Here is a 20,208-nt window from a genome sequence, read left to right as displayed (position 1 = left end):
GTGTGTGTGTGTGTGTGTGTGAGGAGCATCCCAGCATGACCTTAACAGGATAAGGCCTCAGGCATGTGTAGACTCCTCAGACCCTTTTAGCTTTGTGTGTTGCTGACCATGTGCGCTTTAATCATGGAGCTGCTTACTCCAACCTGCCTGGTGATGGATCCCAACTCCATGGCTATAATTTCCTTCCTGGGGTGCAGGAAGAGAGGCGAGTGTGACGTGACTGAAGGGTGTCAGGCATGGGGCCACCAAGTCTGGAAGGAAAATGTCCCTCTTTGAAGTTGCAACATCAAATCATAATGCTGGATCTTATTATTGGAAGGAAATTGGATAGGTCTATTAATAACTGTGCTTGTTTTTCTATTTAGTTTAATTATGGTACCTTACTACGAAACAGCAAACAACAAGATATTTGAGTAGGAATTTAATCACCTAATTTGGGCACAGTACTGCAAGTTGCTTCACAATAAAATTATCTATCTTATGTTTTGATCAACTGAAAGGTGTTAAAGGCTCAACATCAAACGATTTACAGTATGTGACCTCTGGAAAGGCTTTGAATTTCTTATCAAAGGCATAAAATTAAACTTTGAAACAGAAAAGATAAAATAAACTTTTACCCTGCACACTGCACATGATATGACTGTTGTGCATTTGACCAGTTTGTTGTAAAATTTGGAGCAAATGTAATACCTTGCCTCACTGGATCACAAGATAATAAGGATGAAAAAAAAAATCCTGATTTATATTGTGTTGCTGAAGAGAAATGCATAAAGATCGACTTGTCATGGCTGCCACTGTGAAGGTGTTGTCTGAAAATCATCCCAATCTCCTGTTCCACTGTGTCTCGCGTCAGCTTTACTACGCTATATGATTATCTGAGATCTTTATTTCATGTGTGAAAACGATCCCCTTTGAAGCTTCACTCAGAGGCAGTGCGTTGCTTCACCACCTCACATCAACACCTTCTATCTTGGCTCCATCTCTGGGCGTCATGTTTTACTGCTACGTGGCACTTTGAGTGAGGCTGTTTAATGTTGCTGGAAGGTGAGGAGTGCTCCAGCTTAAAGAGGTGGGAGAGCAGCCTGGAGCCAGGTCTAAACTGCTGCTTGATGATAACTCTTGGTGCTTTTTTCCCCTCTCTCCTTGAGCTACATCAGTACTCTTACCACACTTTGCAGGATGGGCACCACTCCAGATTCCAAGGGACGTGTTCCTTTGAAATTACGTTTACTCACTTCCTCTCTTGAGGAGTTTTGTGAGGTATAGCAAACCTATAATCTAATTTACAGCTGTGAGCATAATAAGAGGTAATTTTTGTTGCTTTGTAGATTTGTAGATTCAACCAAACAAAAGTCTCCATGCAATACAGCTGTTTGTTTTTTTAAGCAAACAAAATCAAAGTCATTATATTTGCTAGGCGCAGAAGATTATTAGGCTCATTACAAACACAATGACAGATTCAGTCTACATTGAAGACCATATATCATCCTTTATCAAAATTTCTTTTCACTATGTTCAGACTTGTATCTCCCAGTGGTCATAAAAAGGCACCAGCAAWTTACTAAAAAGCTGTAATGTTATTTTTTGGCATGCCAAACTTGGGCATCAATTCATTACACATTGGCCACCCAAGACGAAAGTGCTCAAAGTCTCCAATTTTTATTTGTGTTCMTAAAAGGAAGAATKATATGATCATTTATCTAGTGAGGAAAACAAAGTTATCAAAATGTTAAATAGCAGTAACTTGGAGACATAGCAAACAAACACCCTCTGGAGGGATTTAAAAGCGTTCTGTTATCAGCCTGTCTGAAATTCCTTGCATGTGACAAAACCTGTAATTTGGATGTAATTTATGGTACAGTAGCTATGCTTCAGTTCTGACCAGCGTTTTCCTCTGAAGTGCATAGTCATACGTCAGCATGTTACTCATAATAAATTGTCACAAACATTATTTTATGTTAGCAAGCAATGGAGTGTTGGTTTTAACTTCACCTTTTCACACATGATCAGTTTGGTTTTACTCATGAGGGTTTCACGTAGCATTTATATGTCATTATATTATTCTAAGCACACAGTGTCACACCATCAAAACATTTTAAGTATAGCTAGAGAAGAGGTTTTTTGGCTCAAACACTGAGAATGAAACATTTTAAAATATACTGACAACTAATGCTAATAGTTGTCAGTATAATCTCCAGATTACTTCTCTCTCCAAACAACACATTTATTGTTTRGAGAGAGAAGTAATCTGGAGATTACACAAACTTTGGATATCAGATTCTATCATATTGTGTCCACAAAGATTGGACACAAAGATTGTGTCTTCTGTCTATACGGACAGAAGACACAAAAAAGGGGGGAAAAAGTACTGGAGAAACATTTTCCAACAAATGAAACTTTATGCTCACAAACAAACTCTGAGGTCAGATGCTTTTGTGATGCTCAATATCTGAGGAGTAGCATAAACTAAAACTGTTGGCATCTTTCCTCAGTTTAGGTTCCTCCTTAATCCTGTTCTTGTTCTGTGGTTGTAAATGATGCTGATATACATGCTTTCACATACTTATGATTCTAGTGTATCATGCTACACAAATGCATGTATTTGAATTTCATGTTTATCAGGTAATTTTTCAAATGTTATCTTACTGGATGGGATGTAAAACCAGTTTGAAAATTATTTAATTTTTAGTTTCAACCTCTTAAACACTTTTTTTTTCTTCCGTTTTTGTGAATGTCAGCAACCCGAACAACAACTACATGTATTTTTGCAGCAATTTCCCAATTTTCCCTGTTTAATATCTGGCCTGTTTGACGTAATATCTGGCCTGTTTGACGTAATGGTTCATTTTTAACCATTTCTCTGACTGCTGGAATCCCAAAGGTGTATTCCTCCACCGGGTGGAGAACAGGGCAGGAGGCACCAGGCTGCAGCCTTAATGAGATTTTTCCTGGGTTTTTGATGGAGTGCCAGTAGTGCTGCCATTGCTCCGGAGGCCTGCCTCCACTGAGCCCTGGCGAGCGATCAGGGGGAGCTGTCGTCGGCCGCATAAATTGTCAGACTGTGTGGTGGGTCATGGAGGCAGACGGCATAGAGACTGAGAGGCCTTGTGGGACTTTCCCACAATCACACACAAGTACTTATTACTTGCACTTTAATGTACCCTTTTGCTTCAGTGACAGCCTCAGAGAAAAAACTTGGCCCACTGGAACCGTGTCTGCCGACACAAGTAAGGCAGAGCAAGAAAGACGCTAGAAGCAACTTTGTGTCCAAACTCACCAAGTCGGTTTCCTCCCAGCATGTGCTTGCTGTCTGGCTCACTTTCTGTTTTACTCTTGGTCCATACTAAGTGCAGCTTCTCTTTTACACAGAGCAGTCCCGTTCACTTGTTTTTCTTTTGGATGAACTGAGCAGAAAGTTTTTCTGATTTATGTTTACAGTAGTTATTGTTGGCAAACTCAAGAGTATGCTGTTTTTTACCAACAGCTTGAAGTGCATATTTTTGCATATTTTAAACACTTTTGATGCACAAAATKATTAAGATTTTGTGAAAAAAAAGTAGTGCTATCATATCTTGTYATAGGGCTGCATAAAAATAGAAGTGAAATATGGGAAATATTTTTTTAACATATTCATTAGTAATGATTTCTCTGTATTATGTTGCAGGTGTCTTTATATAAAGTGAGCACTGCAGTATAACCTGAAAATTTGAAATTATTTTCAAAGAAAACTGAAAACTTTGAACCTAAGTTCAAATATTATTGTATTCCAGCATGTGGCTGTTAGTCATTCTTATAATTTGATGAGGTCAAAGTCTCATTGGCGAAAACCAGTGTTAACTTTTGCACTCAACTGATTTGTTTTTATTAAAAAAGACAGTGTTTTATTGCTCACTGTGGTTAAAAAGATTTGTGTTTTAATATTATGCCAATATTTAGTTATTTTGATAGGGAAGTTTGTTTCTATAAATCTGTCAAATTCTATCAAACTCTGAGTTATATCATGTTTTATGATTACTGCTTCAGTCAGGCGAAGTCAGGATTACTTTTGATGCTGCTGTTTGTTTTGTTGTTGCTCCTCACCACAAATAATATCACAATCTCATGACTTTCTAAAAAAGTATCTATCTGGTACTGAAAAGTGGTAGAAAATTGTCCTAGATTTAAAAATGAAAGCCACAGCTTTGAAATTCAGTTATTATCTGAATCCATGTATGGATTCTGCTTCTGGATTATTACCAGCTTCTCATTGATAAAAATGATTCATAATTTGACTTTGTTGTGACTGATATTACTGTAGGAGAAAGGAATGACCCCATCAATGACTTTAATTCAGTCAGTCTTATTACTGCAAAATGTACTCTTCTGGCTTAACCATAACTATGAAGTGGGTTATTGATGATATATAGCTCTAGACAAGCAAAGCAAACATGTTTTCAGCCCTAACGACAACAGTAGATCATGGCCTGTGAATGGCACTGATGCACTATATTCAGTGAAGAGATTCAGCAATAAATCACTTCCTTTGAAAGGAATTTAGCTACTTTAAAACACTCAGGGGCATTTCCTTCTTATGAGTCCCTAAAGAAGCTCTGAAGAATCTGGCTGCCATTGAAAGCAAAAGGCTTCACGCTCTGCTTTCCACAGGCCATTAAACGCCATGTCTGGAAAATTGTTTTAGCTGGTCTCATGGGTAGTGAAATTTGTTAGTTTGTGTCCTGAACCAACCCTGCACCTCTGGCCAAAGTGACTCATTACTGGAGGTCTCATGGATAGATTTATTAAGTTGAAACAAAAAGCAGAAAGAAATGGACAGCAAATCTTAGAAAATTCAGTTTTTCTTACCAGCGTTAGTCTGCCATGCATATCCCTCTGCTGTTGTACTATTACATTTTGAGCTTTGGGTTTTCAGGGCACYGAAACTACTTCTGTGACCTCTGACTTTTCAAGGGTCCTACAGGAGTGTGTCACCAGCTCTTTACTCTTTCCAAAGTAGATTGATGTCTCCCATGTGACTGAATTGTGAATTGGTTGCTACATTTCAAGTGTTGCCATAGATTTTCAACCAGATTTAGGCTTGGGGATTTTTCTAGGCTATTATAACACRTAATTATTATTTGGTCCAAACCATTCCCACAATGTCTCACAGTATAAGAGCTGTTCAGTGCTCTTATTCATTTTTAAACTGGACTTTTCATACCTTTGTTCTGTAAAGTTTTCAAGAAAAGTCAGATTTGTTGAGGACAAACCTATCTTTAAAAAATTTAGTTAATTTGTTGCAAGTCATCTTTTTTTCTYGTTTTACAGTAAAAGCAGGAATATTAAAAAATAATCACGGCTTACTTTTGTGCGGWCTGGTGTGCTTTGCTTTTCTGGTAAACCTCTGCAAAAGCTTGAAACACTTGAACTATGCCTATCAAGTGATATCCTGACTATGATTTTTTAAATTAATGACATTTGTTTTTGTATAATGACCAAAGTGAATCCCGACGTAACCCCARTTTTCTAACAATAAAACTCTCATCCATCAACACTGACGAAAAACAGTTAGTACATTCATCTTGTCCMTTTTTCTYATGACAGTGTCTCACCTCTCAAAAGCTTTTCTCTAAAAACACAAAAATCTAATTGAAGATGGGAATTTCTTTGATGTTTTTTCTTTGTGAATTTTCAATCAGAGCTGCCATGCAAGTTTTACATGTTCCCCTATATTAGTTGATTGCTAATACAGTATATATTTTTGATGCCAGGCAACCTGATGTGATTATTTCTGTTGAATTGGGTGATTGTGGAAGTCAACACTGGTTATCTAGTAYACCAGAGTTTAGAAAGCTAATTGAATGATTTAGGTAGTTAGCAGGCTTGGCGTGGTTCATGGTTTCCATCAGAGACTGAGGGGTTTTGTGACACTGAAGATTTGCTTTACAAAATATGATTTTGTGCAAATATTAGAGTGAATAAAAAAATTATTTTGAATTAAACACATTCCAGACAGACACACACAGCGCTGAGGCTAAAACTTCTATAAGTTAAACCAAATGCAAAGCAAGGCAATCTATTGTATTCTACATCTATATGTGCCTTTCAAACTGAAGCAGATAAACATTAAGCATTGCTGAAATTATAATGATAAACAGTATTTATAAAGAAATAGTAAAAGTATTTTTAATCCACTATTCACCACTTATATTTAGGTTAATTCTGTGTTAAAATCCAGAGAGGGTCATAAAAATCTTGACTTGACATCACAAACAGGAAATACAACATCCCAGCTGATGGTTTTGGTGCATCAGCCTTTATGTCTTCATTCAGCACTAGCTATTCTCTGACTGAGGCCACCCACAGCCCTGCACTGTGGCCACCATCAAACCCAGAAGGTTATAATACTAATATTTGACCTCCTTCCTTTCTGGATCTCACACTCTGACACATAAACCAGCATTATATGATGACCACATTGGCTTTGAACTTAAATAGGCATTCAAGGACACCGTTAACATAGTTAGAGATCACTTTACAAAGCTAGTGGTAGAAACCAGTTTTTATTATTAATGTGTCAATAATTATAATTTTTCAAAATATAACAACGGATGAGTATTTAATTTTGATTGTTATCAAATATTTTTATAACTATTTTGTGTTTATATTTTGATAAACAAAAACATGCAGATAAACCTACAGGGAATCTCTTATTTATTATTATTGTGGTACCTTGTTAGAACTTGAATTCATTTTTATTTACATCACTGTTTTAAATACCTGCATGCCAATAGATACAGTGTTTGTCGATTAGGGAATAAATGTCTTATTTTTTTTATATTCAGATGCAGCATTTACACGATCTTGTAAAAAGTATGTAAGCCTCTTGAACTTTTACATGTTGCCTTATCTAACAACTAGAATTTAAAAAGTATTATGGTGGGATTTTATGTGTTAAATGATCATTTTTTTTGTATTTGACCTGCATTCAATAATTGTGTGCTGGAAAAGTAATACTTCAAATCAGCCTAAACAAGCCATGGTGGCAGCATCATGCTACCAGGATCCTTGATCTGTGATATAAGTTTAGCATTGGAATCCAATCTGAGCTGTTTTGCAAAGAAGAATGGGCAGAAATTCAGTGTTTTGTGTGCAAAATGCTTTATTTGCAGCAAATTGTGTTTAATCCATGGACGTATTGCAAATACATGCTTAGGTATTGTTGTTTAACCAGCGATCTGACTCTAGGGCTAGCAGACCGATTGTTTACATTAGAAATGTTGCTGGTAGATCTTTGCCTGCGTGTGAATGTTTTGTGGTTGTCAGTATGTGAGTAATGGTTTTCCAGCCAAATGACTGTAGCACCACACGAATACCGGAGCCAGATATTTTCCACAGCTAAGCCTGTGGATCACATGTCCCTCCGGTCTCTGCGGAATGCACCAACAGGCATGGTGTCCCATGTAAGGATAAAAACAACCCGCCTGGACGTATCCCTCGATTATGATAGTGATCCACAGAAATAGCTCTACTACCGGACCTCTCGCTCAGAGTCCAGTACAGTCAGAGACGGTGATTTAGTTGCTTGTTCCATCATCTGAAATCTAACTGCCAATCTCGTGCTCATTTTGCTGGAGTCCTGCAATTACTGTGCCTTTAAACTTTCCACTGCTGTATAAGCTCAGCTTGCAGTTGTCAAACTTTGTTCATATATAGATATGCAAAAGCTGTAATTTAAATGCTGGTGTTTTGTTGGTGATATAAGGGCAACTTTTTGAGAAGGTTGTTGTTGTCATAAACAAAGACATTTATGACTTCTTTTACATGAGTGCAAAGCAGTGATTTTGTATGTCTTGTTTTTATTCTGTCTCTGTAGGACTCATTGGTTGATGCGTGTGGTGAGGGGATTATTGATGAACACTATCGTTTAGAAGGTAAGCCTGATTCTCATGTAAAACACCAACCCATTTAGTTGGTTTTGCTTCAGTTTACACTTTTAATTAGATATGTTCATTAGTTTTTAGTTAGCAAATTACAGCAAAGCAAACATCAATATAATATTTCACCAAAGCAAACATTTTCTCCCCTTTTCTCTCCTGAAAGAAAACTAAAAATAGAGCAAGTTTATAAACAAATGAGCAAGTACCAATAACAATACAAATCTTAACATGGTATCAATTTCCACTTTAATTCAGTTTTATTCAGTTCTTTTGTTGATTAAGTTGAATTAGTCTGCCATCCGTTTTCTAGCGAAGCACTTTGAATTGCCTTGTTGCTGAAAATGTGCKATATAAATAAAATGACCCTTCCTTACCTTAGTGTCCCCTTTTAAACTCTCATGTTGCCTTCTTTCCAAACGCCCCCTTCACATCTTATCTGCCACTCTTCAGCTGCTGTAGGCAGAGCRCTTCAGTTCCTCCATCTTTTTCTCTGATGTGATCCTGGATTAAGTGCTCTGGGAGGAGAAAGTCTCCCTCCCATTTAAAGACAGTGCTGGACGTGAGGTGCAGGTTGATATCTACCATTTAACGAGACCGGCCCAAAATTTGGAAGAAAAGTTAAATAAATGTTAYCTTTGTTTTAGTTCAGCTTCCCTSGGTTGTACCAGAAAGAGGAGAGATAATGTGTCTTGGYCAAAGCTGTCCTCCCCTGAAGACAKATGTTGCTAATTAGTCTACACTGCTCTATTCATCCCATGAGATTAACAGGCAAAGTGAGAATCTGGGAACTTTCCTGTCTTTCTAAAAGTCTCAGTCAATCAATCTACTACACTTTGATGCCTGTAACCAGCCTTTAACCTCTATTGACTTCTTACATAACAAATAATAGTTAACACATACAGGGAACTATGAAGAACTCCTGCATGATTTACAGTTAACTCAGTGATAATAAAAAGTAGAGCAAATTAAAAAAACCACAAAGGAGGAAATACAGAAAGCCAGCACAAAAGAACATCGAGGGGAGATGAAAGACTTCTTTCTTTAAGGCAGAAAGAAGTACATCCGGAGAAAGTTTTTTTGGAGGATTAAAAGAGAACTTTTCTACTAAAATTGCAAAGGAAATGAGATGAAATCTGAGATGAAAGAACCCAAAGGATATGTTGCAAAATTACTACCTGGATTCATATGCAAAAGCACAAACAACCTTTGAAGAACCTCAGTGATTGAAATAAAAGTTATATTTTGAAAGAAGTTCTTCAAATGCTGGACATTTTCGTAGTAATTTACCGCTGTCGGTGTTTATGAGACCCAGTTATGTCTAACACAGCATTTCAGATCAGCCGACTCCTTTTAGTACGTGGCAGCTCTCCCAACCTGCCATGRKTTGCATGCGTGTGAAAAATAATCCTGCATGTGTGTAGAAAGCGCGGCGGGTGCCAGCCTCTGCTGTTTTTGTCTCGCCCCTCGGATCTGATGTGCAGCCAATTCCTTGGCTGCAGTTTCACTTGTAGGGAGCCGGTTTCTGTCTGCGATGGGGAARGGGTCAGCGAGGAAGGAGGGTGATAGCAGATTACTGTTACTCCTCCCGGAATTTYATTAGCTCCAAGATAAGTATCTCCTCGCCATATTGAGCCTGCTACTGAACAGATTTACCCTTGCACACAATGTTCCCTTTGAGCACCTCAAACGATCAGACAGCAGGACCCCAAGTGTTGCTCATCTCCAAAAAGTTGGTAAAAGCTCCCTGGGATGAAGCCTTTCATTTCTGGCATTCTCCCCCGCCCAGGTCCGCTTTGATCTTCGTTGGATCAGGAGGAAAGAAATTGGTCTGTTGTGTCTGCTCTATTGGCGAACAAACAAACAGCGTTTCAAATTTGACTTGGCTTAATTAATTAATGATTCTGTTTTACAGCTGGTCTGATCCTCTTCCAAAAGGTTTGARAATGGAACTTCAAAGTGCGGCAGGATGAGAGGATGGGGGAGAAGGGCGTGGTCTGTGTGACTTAATGGGTGTGTGCTGCCTCTGTTTACTGTGAACGTACTGCATAGGTTTTTAATCCATGTTAAATGGAGCTGATAAAGCAGCCATGACTGAGACAAACTTACAGAAATCTGCAAGGATTGAGCATGAAAATTCCTGCTTAACCGTAACTTATGTGRACTTGTGAAGAAACCCACATATAACAGACAGCTAATGCCCCCCTKTAGCTCCAACCATGATAAAACCCTTGAACTATAGGAATCCCTGTAATATTTTGATCCAGCATGATAAACAGGCATCCATGTGACATTGAATTATCCAATAGCATGCCAGTGTGATCTGTCACTTTGAACATTTTAAATCAGTCCCTTGTAATAAAGAAAAACAAGGGATGCACAAATTCATAGATTGGATTATTAACTCCCCATTCATGTAATTCATTGTTATTTTGACTTTATTTGACACAGTGCCGTTACTGAGTCTCAAAAGGATTCGTTGTTCTATTAGGAATCAGAGACAAATATGTWARGATTCTGGGTTCTTTCCTGACATACTGTTCAAATYTTGAACTCAATAATGTGCCTGCTGTGTGTAATGTGACCATCTGATTCTGGGTCCGCCATCCTTCAATACTGGTTTCCAGTGACACCTCCACCATTGTAGTAATTGGCACCAGCTACACTGGACTTTAGTTTGTCAGGGTCATTTGCTGTCRCTCTTGTTTCTTTGTTTATTCTGTTTGCTTAACTTCACTGGAAGGCAACAAACATTTAGGTCTGTCATAAAACAAAGAATGGATATATGGGAAAAACATCTCATGCTCATTGTTAGGTATGATGGAGGATGGTGATGCTGAGGGCTTGTGKGTCTTATGCTTTTTAAGGCTGYTAGTTTATGACACCACAAGGTCATGACACCAGGGCATTTTAATTAGAAATGTTGTAAATTCTGCCTGAAACTGGAAAATTTGTAATCACTGCAAAGTATCTCTTTTAGGTTATAACTAATATAAATTATTGAGTCATATTTATTGATCCATTTATTATATTTGTAAGTAATTTCATTTACTCTGGAAGCATAAATGTGAATTCAGTGCTGGTAGAGGCACCTGAAGGGAGTTTCAGGCATCACATTTTTGAATCTTTAAAAGTGTTTTCAACTTGACCACACTCTGTCTCAGATCTGTTTTTCTCTGATTGCTGACATGAAAACTATTTTTGAACTGTGAGAGCCAAACTGTGCTTTGATTTCCTGCAGCCTTTGAGCGGGATCATGAATACTGTAAATAACTACAAGTTCTGTGGATCTGAGCATCCCAGCAAAGCCAAAGTAATGACCTCCGATTTAGTTGTTTAGTAATGCAAAAGTCCCCGAACAGCGATTCCGCTTATTAAACACACTATTAATAAAAAAGTTGGAGAAAAAAGTCAGATTTGTGTTGTACATTTTTGCTCTAAGGCAGGCTTTAAGATGTTCCACATCTTAATTTTAGCTGCCAAACGTGGAAGCATGCGCTTACAAGTAAAACTAGAAAGGGACGACATGTCCTCAGGTTAAGACTGCACCCACCGTTTCTGTCCTCAGGCTCTGCCTTTTATCTTTGTGCCCGTGCGCTCACTGCTGTGTATGTTTGTGTGTGCTGCCGCAGTGGCTCTACCCCCAGAGAAGACAGACAGCTGCTGCGTGGAGGAGAAGATGCAGGAGAGGGACAGCCGGTCTCCCGCGGGGCCACAGAAACAGCTCCAGTTTGAAGTGAGTGTCAACGCAGAGCGGGAGGTTTATCACTTCCCCCTGCGGGTAAAACTGGGGCAGTGGCAGGACATGCACTCACATGCGCACTTTATGAAACTGTTTCAGGAGCTGGAGTGTGCTGTGTCTGTGGAGGAGGACAACAGACAGGAGTGGACTTTTACCCTCTACGATTTTGACAACAACGGCAAAGTTACACGAGAGGTAATATTTACTTAAAACAGCTAATTGTAGCTCTTTAAAGGGACAGGAAGTCTACCCAAATGTTTACCARCATTCAGTTTTATGTTTCAACCTCTGCATTACAAAAGCATTTCTTTTATTTAATTAAAACTATCAATATTCAACCTGATCTTGGAGAATAAAGACATCCATGTTGTGCATTAACACTTAACCACCCCCAAATAAAACAAAGCCAGAAGAAAGTAGCGTTCACTCTCRCTTACAGCTGAATTCAGCGAAGGTGCTGCTCAATGTGGCCTGCGTCTGCCGGATGTAGATCTGAGAAAACATCCAGAAAAGCATTTTTTCTAGAACAACTTGAATTGGTGGAGAGAGACTGCAGCACTCTTCTGTGTGGCTGGTTGTGCAGTTTTTTGGCGCTGCCTGTGGCTCTGTGGCTCCTGAGACGGAAGACAGTGACTTGGTGGRGGAGACAAAGCTTTCTCTTCCACTGTGATGCTTTTATTAGTCACTTCACTGAAGAAAAAAGTTAAATGAGAAAAACAGGAAGCATTTATTTTATTGTTTMATTTTTTTGTGTTTACTTGATTTATATCTGAAAATATTTGTAAAATCCTTGAATCCTTGAATTTGAGATGTTTTTTTAGGTTGTTTTTTTTACTTAAAATCTTTTTCAAAAGGTTTGTGATGCAAAAGATTCCAAAAGATATTTAATTTCCTTTGCTTTTGTGGATTMGAATTTTTGATAATTAAAAAAAAACACTGAAATTTCACAAAGTACATGTACCTGATTTTTTTCACTCTTTTCTTATCTTTCATGATTTCCAGAATGTGAGCATTAGTTGATACAAAAAGCATTACTTGAAAATAATTAACRCAAACATATATATTTCCATACAAAAGTATTGAGACTTCTTTATTTTTTTCAAAGATTTTTGTCAAAGTTTTTCCATCTCAGCACAAGTGTGAGGTGGAAGCAAATTATACATGGTTTTCTGAGTTTTCTAAACGAAGATCTGAATTGTGCGGTGTGCAAGTGCACTCAGATCTGCCCATGAAAACCATCCAGTGCAAACAAATTTAAACATTTCAGGGAGCTGTTCAATRCATTATGTACAAATGGAATCCAAGCCTGGTGAAACATGAACACCCACAACAATGTGTAGGCCAGGAAGAAGAAGTCGAGAGACAAGTGGTAACTCTGTCCACAGCTCTGTCGACAGAAAAACCARCAGTTCCGCTTTCTAAAAAAATATGGCTTATATAGATAATGTCAAAAAGATAGTTATAAACATTTCTGTTTCTAGTTTAACCCCAGTTGTTTCAGTTTTACTTGCATRATTCACAACAATAGAGGGCATACATACAGATTTGAGTAAAAATATATGCAAAGCTTTTCAGGCTTTTATTTGTAAAATAATTTTGAGAATTAGGTGTTGTTTTCTTCCTCTTTACAAGTACTTTGTGGTTGTCTGTTATAAAAATTTCCAATAACGTCCATCGAGGTTTGTGAAAAGTTTCACATTTTTCCAGGCCCCTCTCAGATTTAGCCCCTGTTCTTCCTTACAGGACATCACCAGCCTGCTCCACACCATCTACGAGGTGGTGGACGCCTCGGTCAACCACTCTCCTRGYAAAAGCAAGACTCTGCGGGTCAAGCTCTCCGTCGCTCCAGACTCAAGCCAACGGTGGAGGAGCTGTGCTCAGGGTGCCGCAGGTAAGTGTCACGWTAACTCAGTGTGGGCCAGCTGCTGAGAAAAGAGGCGACTCTGAAGTTCCATCAGTGGATCTGTGCTGACAGCTCACTCAGAGACTTGTTTGTTGTCATGCAGAAAGGCGGTCGCTTCAGGCCTGTCAGAGCTTTGTTTCCTCGCAGTTTCTGCATCGCTCCATCCCTCCCACTCAATGGGGTTCATTTTTAATGATGGGGGGGTGACTGCGTAGAGAGAGAGAGAGAAAGAGAGAGCGAGAGAGATCGCCCCCTCCCCTCCCTTGCCGCCTTCAAATACCCTAAAAGAAACCTTAAGAGATGTGCCAAGTCCTTTTGATAACCACAGCCATTTTTCTTTTTTCCAGTACTCCCCTTTTTTTCCCCTTTTCTCCCCCTCTCTTTGTCCTCCTTTCTCAGAGCTGTGGGGAAAATATAGCAGCGTTCGACGTAACTTTCCTCACTGACGACTTGGCAAACAAGTAGTCAGAGGAAAATATCTCAAAAAGTATATATTCCTGAGTGTTTGCGTCCTATTGTTTTGTCTATAAATATCTGTCAGGAGATTCAGATGGAGGAAGCTTTGAAAAGATTGCCTTCATGCTAATTTCAAATCGCATCAGATCCCACATCCTAATAATACTATTGCTGAAACCAGCCTGGTTTTTATGGTATTCTGCTCCTTTAGATGAACTCCTTTAAAATAGAATAAATGAAGCACTGTTGTTTTTCCTTATCTATAGATCTTCAAAGTGAAACCCTAAAACAAAGGTTCCTTTCTTCCGAGTCTTGTGAGCCTGGTGTTGTGTGTGGGTGTGTGTGGCTTCTCTGCATTGSTCCCTTTGGTAATAGCCCCCTGTGTCTTTGTGCATTCTCAGACAAGTCCCACTGCAGGGAGAAAAATGACAAGTGCATCGATGATCTCAAGAGTGCAGACAAGAAGTCTCGAGCGCTCCTCAGGTAAACCCAGCTCCTCGTAAACTCATATTCTGGTGCTTCTGGTATCTCTACAATATAGAAACCTTACATCTGCATCCTTGTAAGTCCAAGTTTCATCAAAATGCTAATGTATTTCAACAATTCAGTCGCTATTAATTTGGTTGATGATGGTTTGCATCTAATGAAACACAACATTTAGTTTATCAAAAATTTAAACATTACATTAGGTCAATTAAAAATAATTTTTAAAAAGGGCAGAACTATTGACCTACTGAGAAGTAATACAATATATATTAAATTGACTCAATACTTGGTCAGTGATCCTTTTGCAGTGATTACTCTATCATTGCATTGAGGTGACTGACCAGTAGCATTCCTGGGGTGTTTATATACACTTCTTCCTTCCACTCAACTTTTGTTAATGTGCTTGGATACAATGCACATTTATACATTAAGCATTTATTAGTTTTAATTTTGATGGCTTAATCTTTCAAAACAACATGAAACAAATTAAGAAAAGATACTTGAATAATTGTATAAGACCTGTCAAAAAGGATTCATAATAAAAACACCACCACTGAAATATTTATACGCTTCTGTCAGTGTGATGAAGTGGCAAGTCATCCTTGAAGATGAACTTAACATTTTATTAAAGCTTGTCARCAGAGAGATCAGTTTGGATTTCTTTATCCTTCATGAAAAATAAATCTGCAGTCCATAAAATTCTGTAAATCCTGTCAAGTCTTACTAAGCATAACAAAAGGAGCAGGTACAAAAAGAAAGTCTGTTACTCTTGGTTTTTACTGAAGATCATTTATGCCATTGAACTGAGGAAGAAGTTGTAAGTTTTTAAGGAGACGATGACAGAGGTTGCCTTCCACGGCAGCAGCTTGTTATTAAAGTCCACAAGCTGAATTTGACTCCTCCCTGAAACTTTACCAGCCACTTTAACCTGGGTCCAAAGTCTGGTTTATTGGCCAGAGATGACTTACCKCACTGAGCAGTGATACAAACATTAAAACAGATTCAATAAAACCTCTATCTCAGATTATCTATGGAAACTTCATCCTGGACTTCAAGCCCCTTGGATTCTGTTGCTGTCCACTTTTGTTTCAGAGTTTGGAAGCTTTGTATCCAAATCAAATGCTGAATTTAAATAGAAAATATGATTTTAAAACACTGAACACTTTTCTTTTTAGAAAACTAAAGACACTTCTGACGTTGCATGTGTTTTATGAGTGATTTAACAAGTGATGTCACAGCTGTAGCTGATGTYGCCGATATGTTAAGTTCCCCCAAACTAGGGGTGCACTGATTTTATAAAGCCTAACCTTTTTTAGACCTTTGCCGAGGTAGCTAAGATTGGTGGATAAGATGGGCTTCATATTTAAAAATTGGTCAGTCATGGATTTCCCAAAATTAAGGAAATCGGYTCAGATAAATCGGATGGCCGATAAATTGATGTACCCTTACCCCAAACTCTTAAATGAGAACTACTTAACAAGTCTTCTCAAATGTGCAGTTATCCATGTTGCTGATTCACATTTGTTTTTGCCACACTTTTCCTTCCACCAAATTTCATGTTATTGTTCTTGGGAGAAAGCTGTTTTGTCATTTACCATGCTCATGAAAAGTTCCAGTTACAGTGGTACGACTGTGGAGGCCATAGCATTGCCATCACATAAAAACACACAAAAACAGAACTTATTATGCTTGAAATTAATCACTTTGTCTGTAATTAATCTAAATAATTGATTTGAATTGTGAAAATACTTTTAAGTTATATTCTTATTTATTGTGAAGTAYCTGTACATCCTTTTCTTTATGGAGATATAAATGTCCTGTTAGGTTTTTTAAGGAGTTCTAACTTTCAATCATTTGTTTGGCACAACAAAACCTCTGTTGCTTTTCTTCTGTCCACATTCAGCGACTTGAGATGTAATGGTTCCGGCTCTGTAACAGTTGTCCCGCCTCCACCTGATCACAAGCAACGCTTGTTTATCTTCCCCAAACTGCTTCCTAATGAGAAGTGCCACTCATTTCCACAGGCGCCACCACAGCGACCACCACACCCAGTCTGGCTGCCAGCGCCACTGTGTGGACGAGAACCTGGAACGCAGGAACCACTACTTGGACCTGGCAGGCATTGAAAACTACACGTCCCGCTTTGGAGCTGGTGAGTGGACCGGGGCAAAGACGGGTGGGGAGGAYGGGAGGCAGACCAKGGCTCTTTGAAGCCCGTCATTACTGCCGCACCTGCTTAGGGCCATTAGGTGGGACGACCAGCCTTCTGCGCACCTCGCCAGCACAAACATCTGGGCTCAGGCAAGCACAATACAGCRAGTGTTTGAGGGGAAAGTCCATCAACAGGACGGGGTAGTGTGAGGGGAAATTTTTAAAGTTGAACAAGTTTCAGGCTTGATCTGCCAGTCAGTGATGACATGCCATTATTGTGTTGTTGTAGGAAAAGTGCTAACAGGAATCCTCTGTGTCTGGGATCTCCAAAAGGGAAAGAACCTGAAATAAGATTGGAGAGTTTTTGCATTTGTATCTACCTATTTTGTGTAAATGTAGAGCCAGACGAGGTGTGTTTCCAGAGGCAGTGCCTGTTTGTTTGTCTGTGAGAAGAATTATACAAAAAGTCCAGGTTAACATTAAGAACACAGCTAAATTTCTAACATCTGCGACTTTGGCAGACTGTGAAGATAAAGCATAGATGTCTGGAAATTCAGACACCTCTTTTTTTAAACCAAAGTTCTTCAGAAAATCATTTGAGAAGCAACTTAATTTAAAATTAATCAAACTAATATCTCTGGGGTTTTCTCTCTTTTAACTACTGCTGAAAGAGGAAGCTTTGTGATTATGAAACTAAACACGTAATTATTAAACTGATGAAGCATCTAACATCTATCAAGAGTTTTATGGTCTTTTAGGAATCTAAAGAGAGTTCTGATACCTTTATTATTCTAGGAAGTATTCTAGGAAATTGGGGTAAAAAAAATTAAACCAAGGTTTGGAGCTACTGTTGAGGGCTGGCAAGGACATTTAAGACTTCACAAAAAGTAAAGTGCAGAACTCCCAGGAAGTGTTTTTACGTCACAAGACCTTCATATTTGAACACCAGGCAAAAAAAAAAAAAATGTTCTGCTTAGAACAACAATCTGCAAAAAATCTAAAATCAAAACAGAATGTCATCATACACTGTCMACTGTGACAACTGTGTCACTGTCACTACATGCTTGTGGAGAAGGAATTGCCGCAAAGTCAATGTCTCAAAATAATCWGAAATTTATCTGCAAGTTTGTATTGACGGTATGTTATTATGAAGAGTTAGCTTAGTTTACTGTAAGTGTATAGTGATAAGTGAAGATCTCTCACTAGTTTTGATCTATAAACCCAAAAATCAACAGCATGATCTGTGATGCATTAACGGTTTTGGTTTTTAAGTCACTGAAAGCTTTGTAGTTATATTAAWAGTACAAATTCAGTCAGCAAATTATTTCAGTATTTGCTAATGCAAAATTGATGTTMAGTCAAACAGAAAGCAGTGAACTTTTCACATAATGATGCTACAAGTAAATGTTTTAGCTACAAATGATCAAAAATCTAAAGGATCTAACGGAATGCTATGTTATGGTATTATAGACAATAATATTTTCTCAAAAGGAATTTAATTATTTGTTTATTTGCATTTTTTAAATGTTTTGTTAATATTGCATAAAAAGGGTCTCAAATTAGTACATTCTGCAGAAAAATCTGCAGAATGTACTAATTTGTTACCCAATTAACCATCAGAATAACTGAATACTAAAATAATYGTTAGTTTACTTCCCTGGGTTTTGACTGCCAACATCAAACAGTTCAGTCAAGAAATAAATGTTTTGTTGAGAGTTGCTTAGAATAATATCATCGTCTCTGTCTCTCTCTCTCTCTCTCTCTCTGTCTCTCTCTCTCTCTCTCTCTGGGACAGGTCCTGCTGCAGAACCAGCAAAGGTAGAGGCTCAGGTTCGCTCATCCAACCAGGCCCGTTCTCGCTCACATGAACCAGAAAACGGACACGCCCACACACACCACCGCCGGCTGCAATCGGCTGTGGACACTCCTGCTGCAGAGAGCCTCCACCCAGCCCGGCCCAGAGGCCAGGACGCCGGGCGGCATGGCATTCGCTCTCCGAAGACTCACAGCCGCACACCGCCTGCACAGAACAGTGGGAGGGTGATGCGGAGTCGAGGCGCCCCGCCTCCCCCGGCTCTGCCCTCCCAGACGCCCCCTCATCAGTCGGCAGCCCCCTACCGCAAGCACAAACAGCGATCCAAGGAGAGCCAAGGCTACCGGGCCTTAGGCTCTCTTGGCTCTCCGGGACCTATAGTGGAGAAAGAGCAGGTYAGGGACCTCCCAAGTGTGTTGCTGTATGAGGGAGGACTGGCMCAAGTGGTGCAGCGGCATGAACATCACCACCACCATGAACACCATCACCACTACCACCACTTTTACCAGTCCTGAAGCTCTGGCCTGCCTGGGATGACTCAGCGCCCCTGCATTGCCACAGAAAACAACCAGGCCAGCAGACTCTGACTGCAGCKCTGCACCTGGCAGCACAGGCACCGGACATGGGCAGTACATGAGGGCGACGGCCAGCGTGTGCCAGGGCTGGAATGTTAAGTAACCAGTGCTACAAAAATGTTGGTCTGACATACAGAAGCTTTGGTATGCAGTAGGACAGTGAGTAAGAGCCCATGTTGAGTAGCTGAACTGAAAATCACACAAAGACTCAGGAGGCAACCCAGTTCAGACCCGCTGAGCTGTAGACCATCAGACCAGCATCCCAAYACTCCCCAGACCACTAAGTCAAAAGGAAGAGGAGGGACACGACGAGGAAGCTGTGACTGTAATACAAAAATATATGAAGGAATATGGGCGACGAGCAATTTGTGAAAAATTTGTGTCTATCTGAGCTTTACGACACTGGTGTGTGTTGAAACCACTGAAAGTGTGCTCAGAATTGAAAGCAAGCTCCACAGCAGAGTTTTGAAGAAAAGAAAATAACCCGTAATACACTGTAGGCATAAAGGGGAAGGAAAACTTTGAAACAATATAATTTATCCCAGATCCGCTTCTACCTCTGTTTTTTTATCCGAATTGTTGTTCTGATGGAAACGTTAAACAAGCATTCATTTTCAAAATCACTTTTAAACTTTGTTGAATGAAGATAAATCATGTCACAAACTGCAGCTCTGAAAACTAGAAAGCCTCCTCTGATTTATGAACTAACATTTGCTGTACATAAGGTATTTATACTGTCATCGATTTTATAAGCTTTATTCATGTATTCATTGTGGAAACGACATTTTTATTATGACCACTAGGAACTTCAGTAAAACATGTAATTGAACCCTGTCTCAGATTTCCATTAATTTCCTCTCTGCTCTAACTTTTACTCCTAACTGTAACAGAGTGACGTCTTCCAGACCCGTTGCACAGATTTGCTTAAATAGGACTCTGTTTACTGTAAACTTGTTCTGTTAGAGGGTGATGTTTTAATCAGTCCAGATAAAGTTTGACTTATGTGTCATTCTCTTTTGTCTTCACATATTTTTTTTATTTATTTAGCATGCAGAATGTTGGCACGCTGGATTTTGGCATCCCCCCCCTGACGCCGTGTCCCATGATCTCCTAGCTGCTCCCTCTGTTTCCACCCCATCAGCCTGAACCACGGCTGTCAGCAGGTCTTT

The 20,208-nt window shown here is 39.2% G+C and overlaps 1 protein-coding gene across 1 annotated transcript in view; it reads left to right on the top strand.

Annotated features, from left to right (window-relative positions):
* The window catches only part of nkd1 (NKD inhibitor of WNT signaling pathway 1), a 33,857-nt gene extending 13,984 nt beyond the window's left edge, over positions 1 to 19,873 (top strand). Inside the window, exons 4-10 of the mRNA XM_008405553.2 lie at positions 7,853 to 7,910; positions 11,546 to 11,649; positions 11,755 to 11,850; positions 13,399 to 13,546; positions 14,416 to 14,497; positions 16,525 to 16,652; positions 18,447 to 19,873. Coding sequence (XP_008403775.1) covers positions 7,853 to 7,910; positions 11,546 to 11,649; positions 11,755 to 11,850; positions 13,399 to 13,546; positions 14,416 to 14,497; positions 16,525 to 16,652; positions 18,447 to 18,979 — 1,149 coding nt within the window. The 3' untranslated portion in view covers positions 18,980 to 19,873. The remainder of the gene's footprint in view (positions 1 to 7,852; positions 7,911 to 11,545; positions 11,650 to 11,754; positions 11,851 to 13,398; positions 13,547 to 14,415; positions 14,498 to 16,524; positions 16,653 to 18,446) is intronic.
* The last annotated feature ends 335 nt before the right edge of the window (positions 19,874 to 20,208 follow it).

Source organism: Poecilia reticulata, linkage group LG3 (assembly GCF_000633615.1).
Source record: "Poecilia reticulata strain Guanapo linkage group LG3, Guppy_female_1.0+MT, whole genome shotgun sequence".
NCBI classification, from domain to species: Eukaryota; Metazoa; Chordata; class Actinopteri; order Cyprinodontiformes; family Poeciliidae; genus Poecilia; species Poecilia reticulata.
This window is presented reverse-complemented; position numbering and strand designations above follow the sequence as displayed.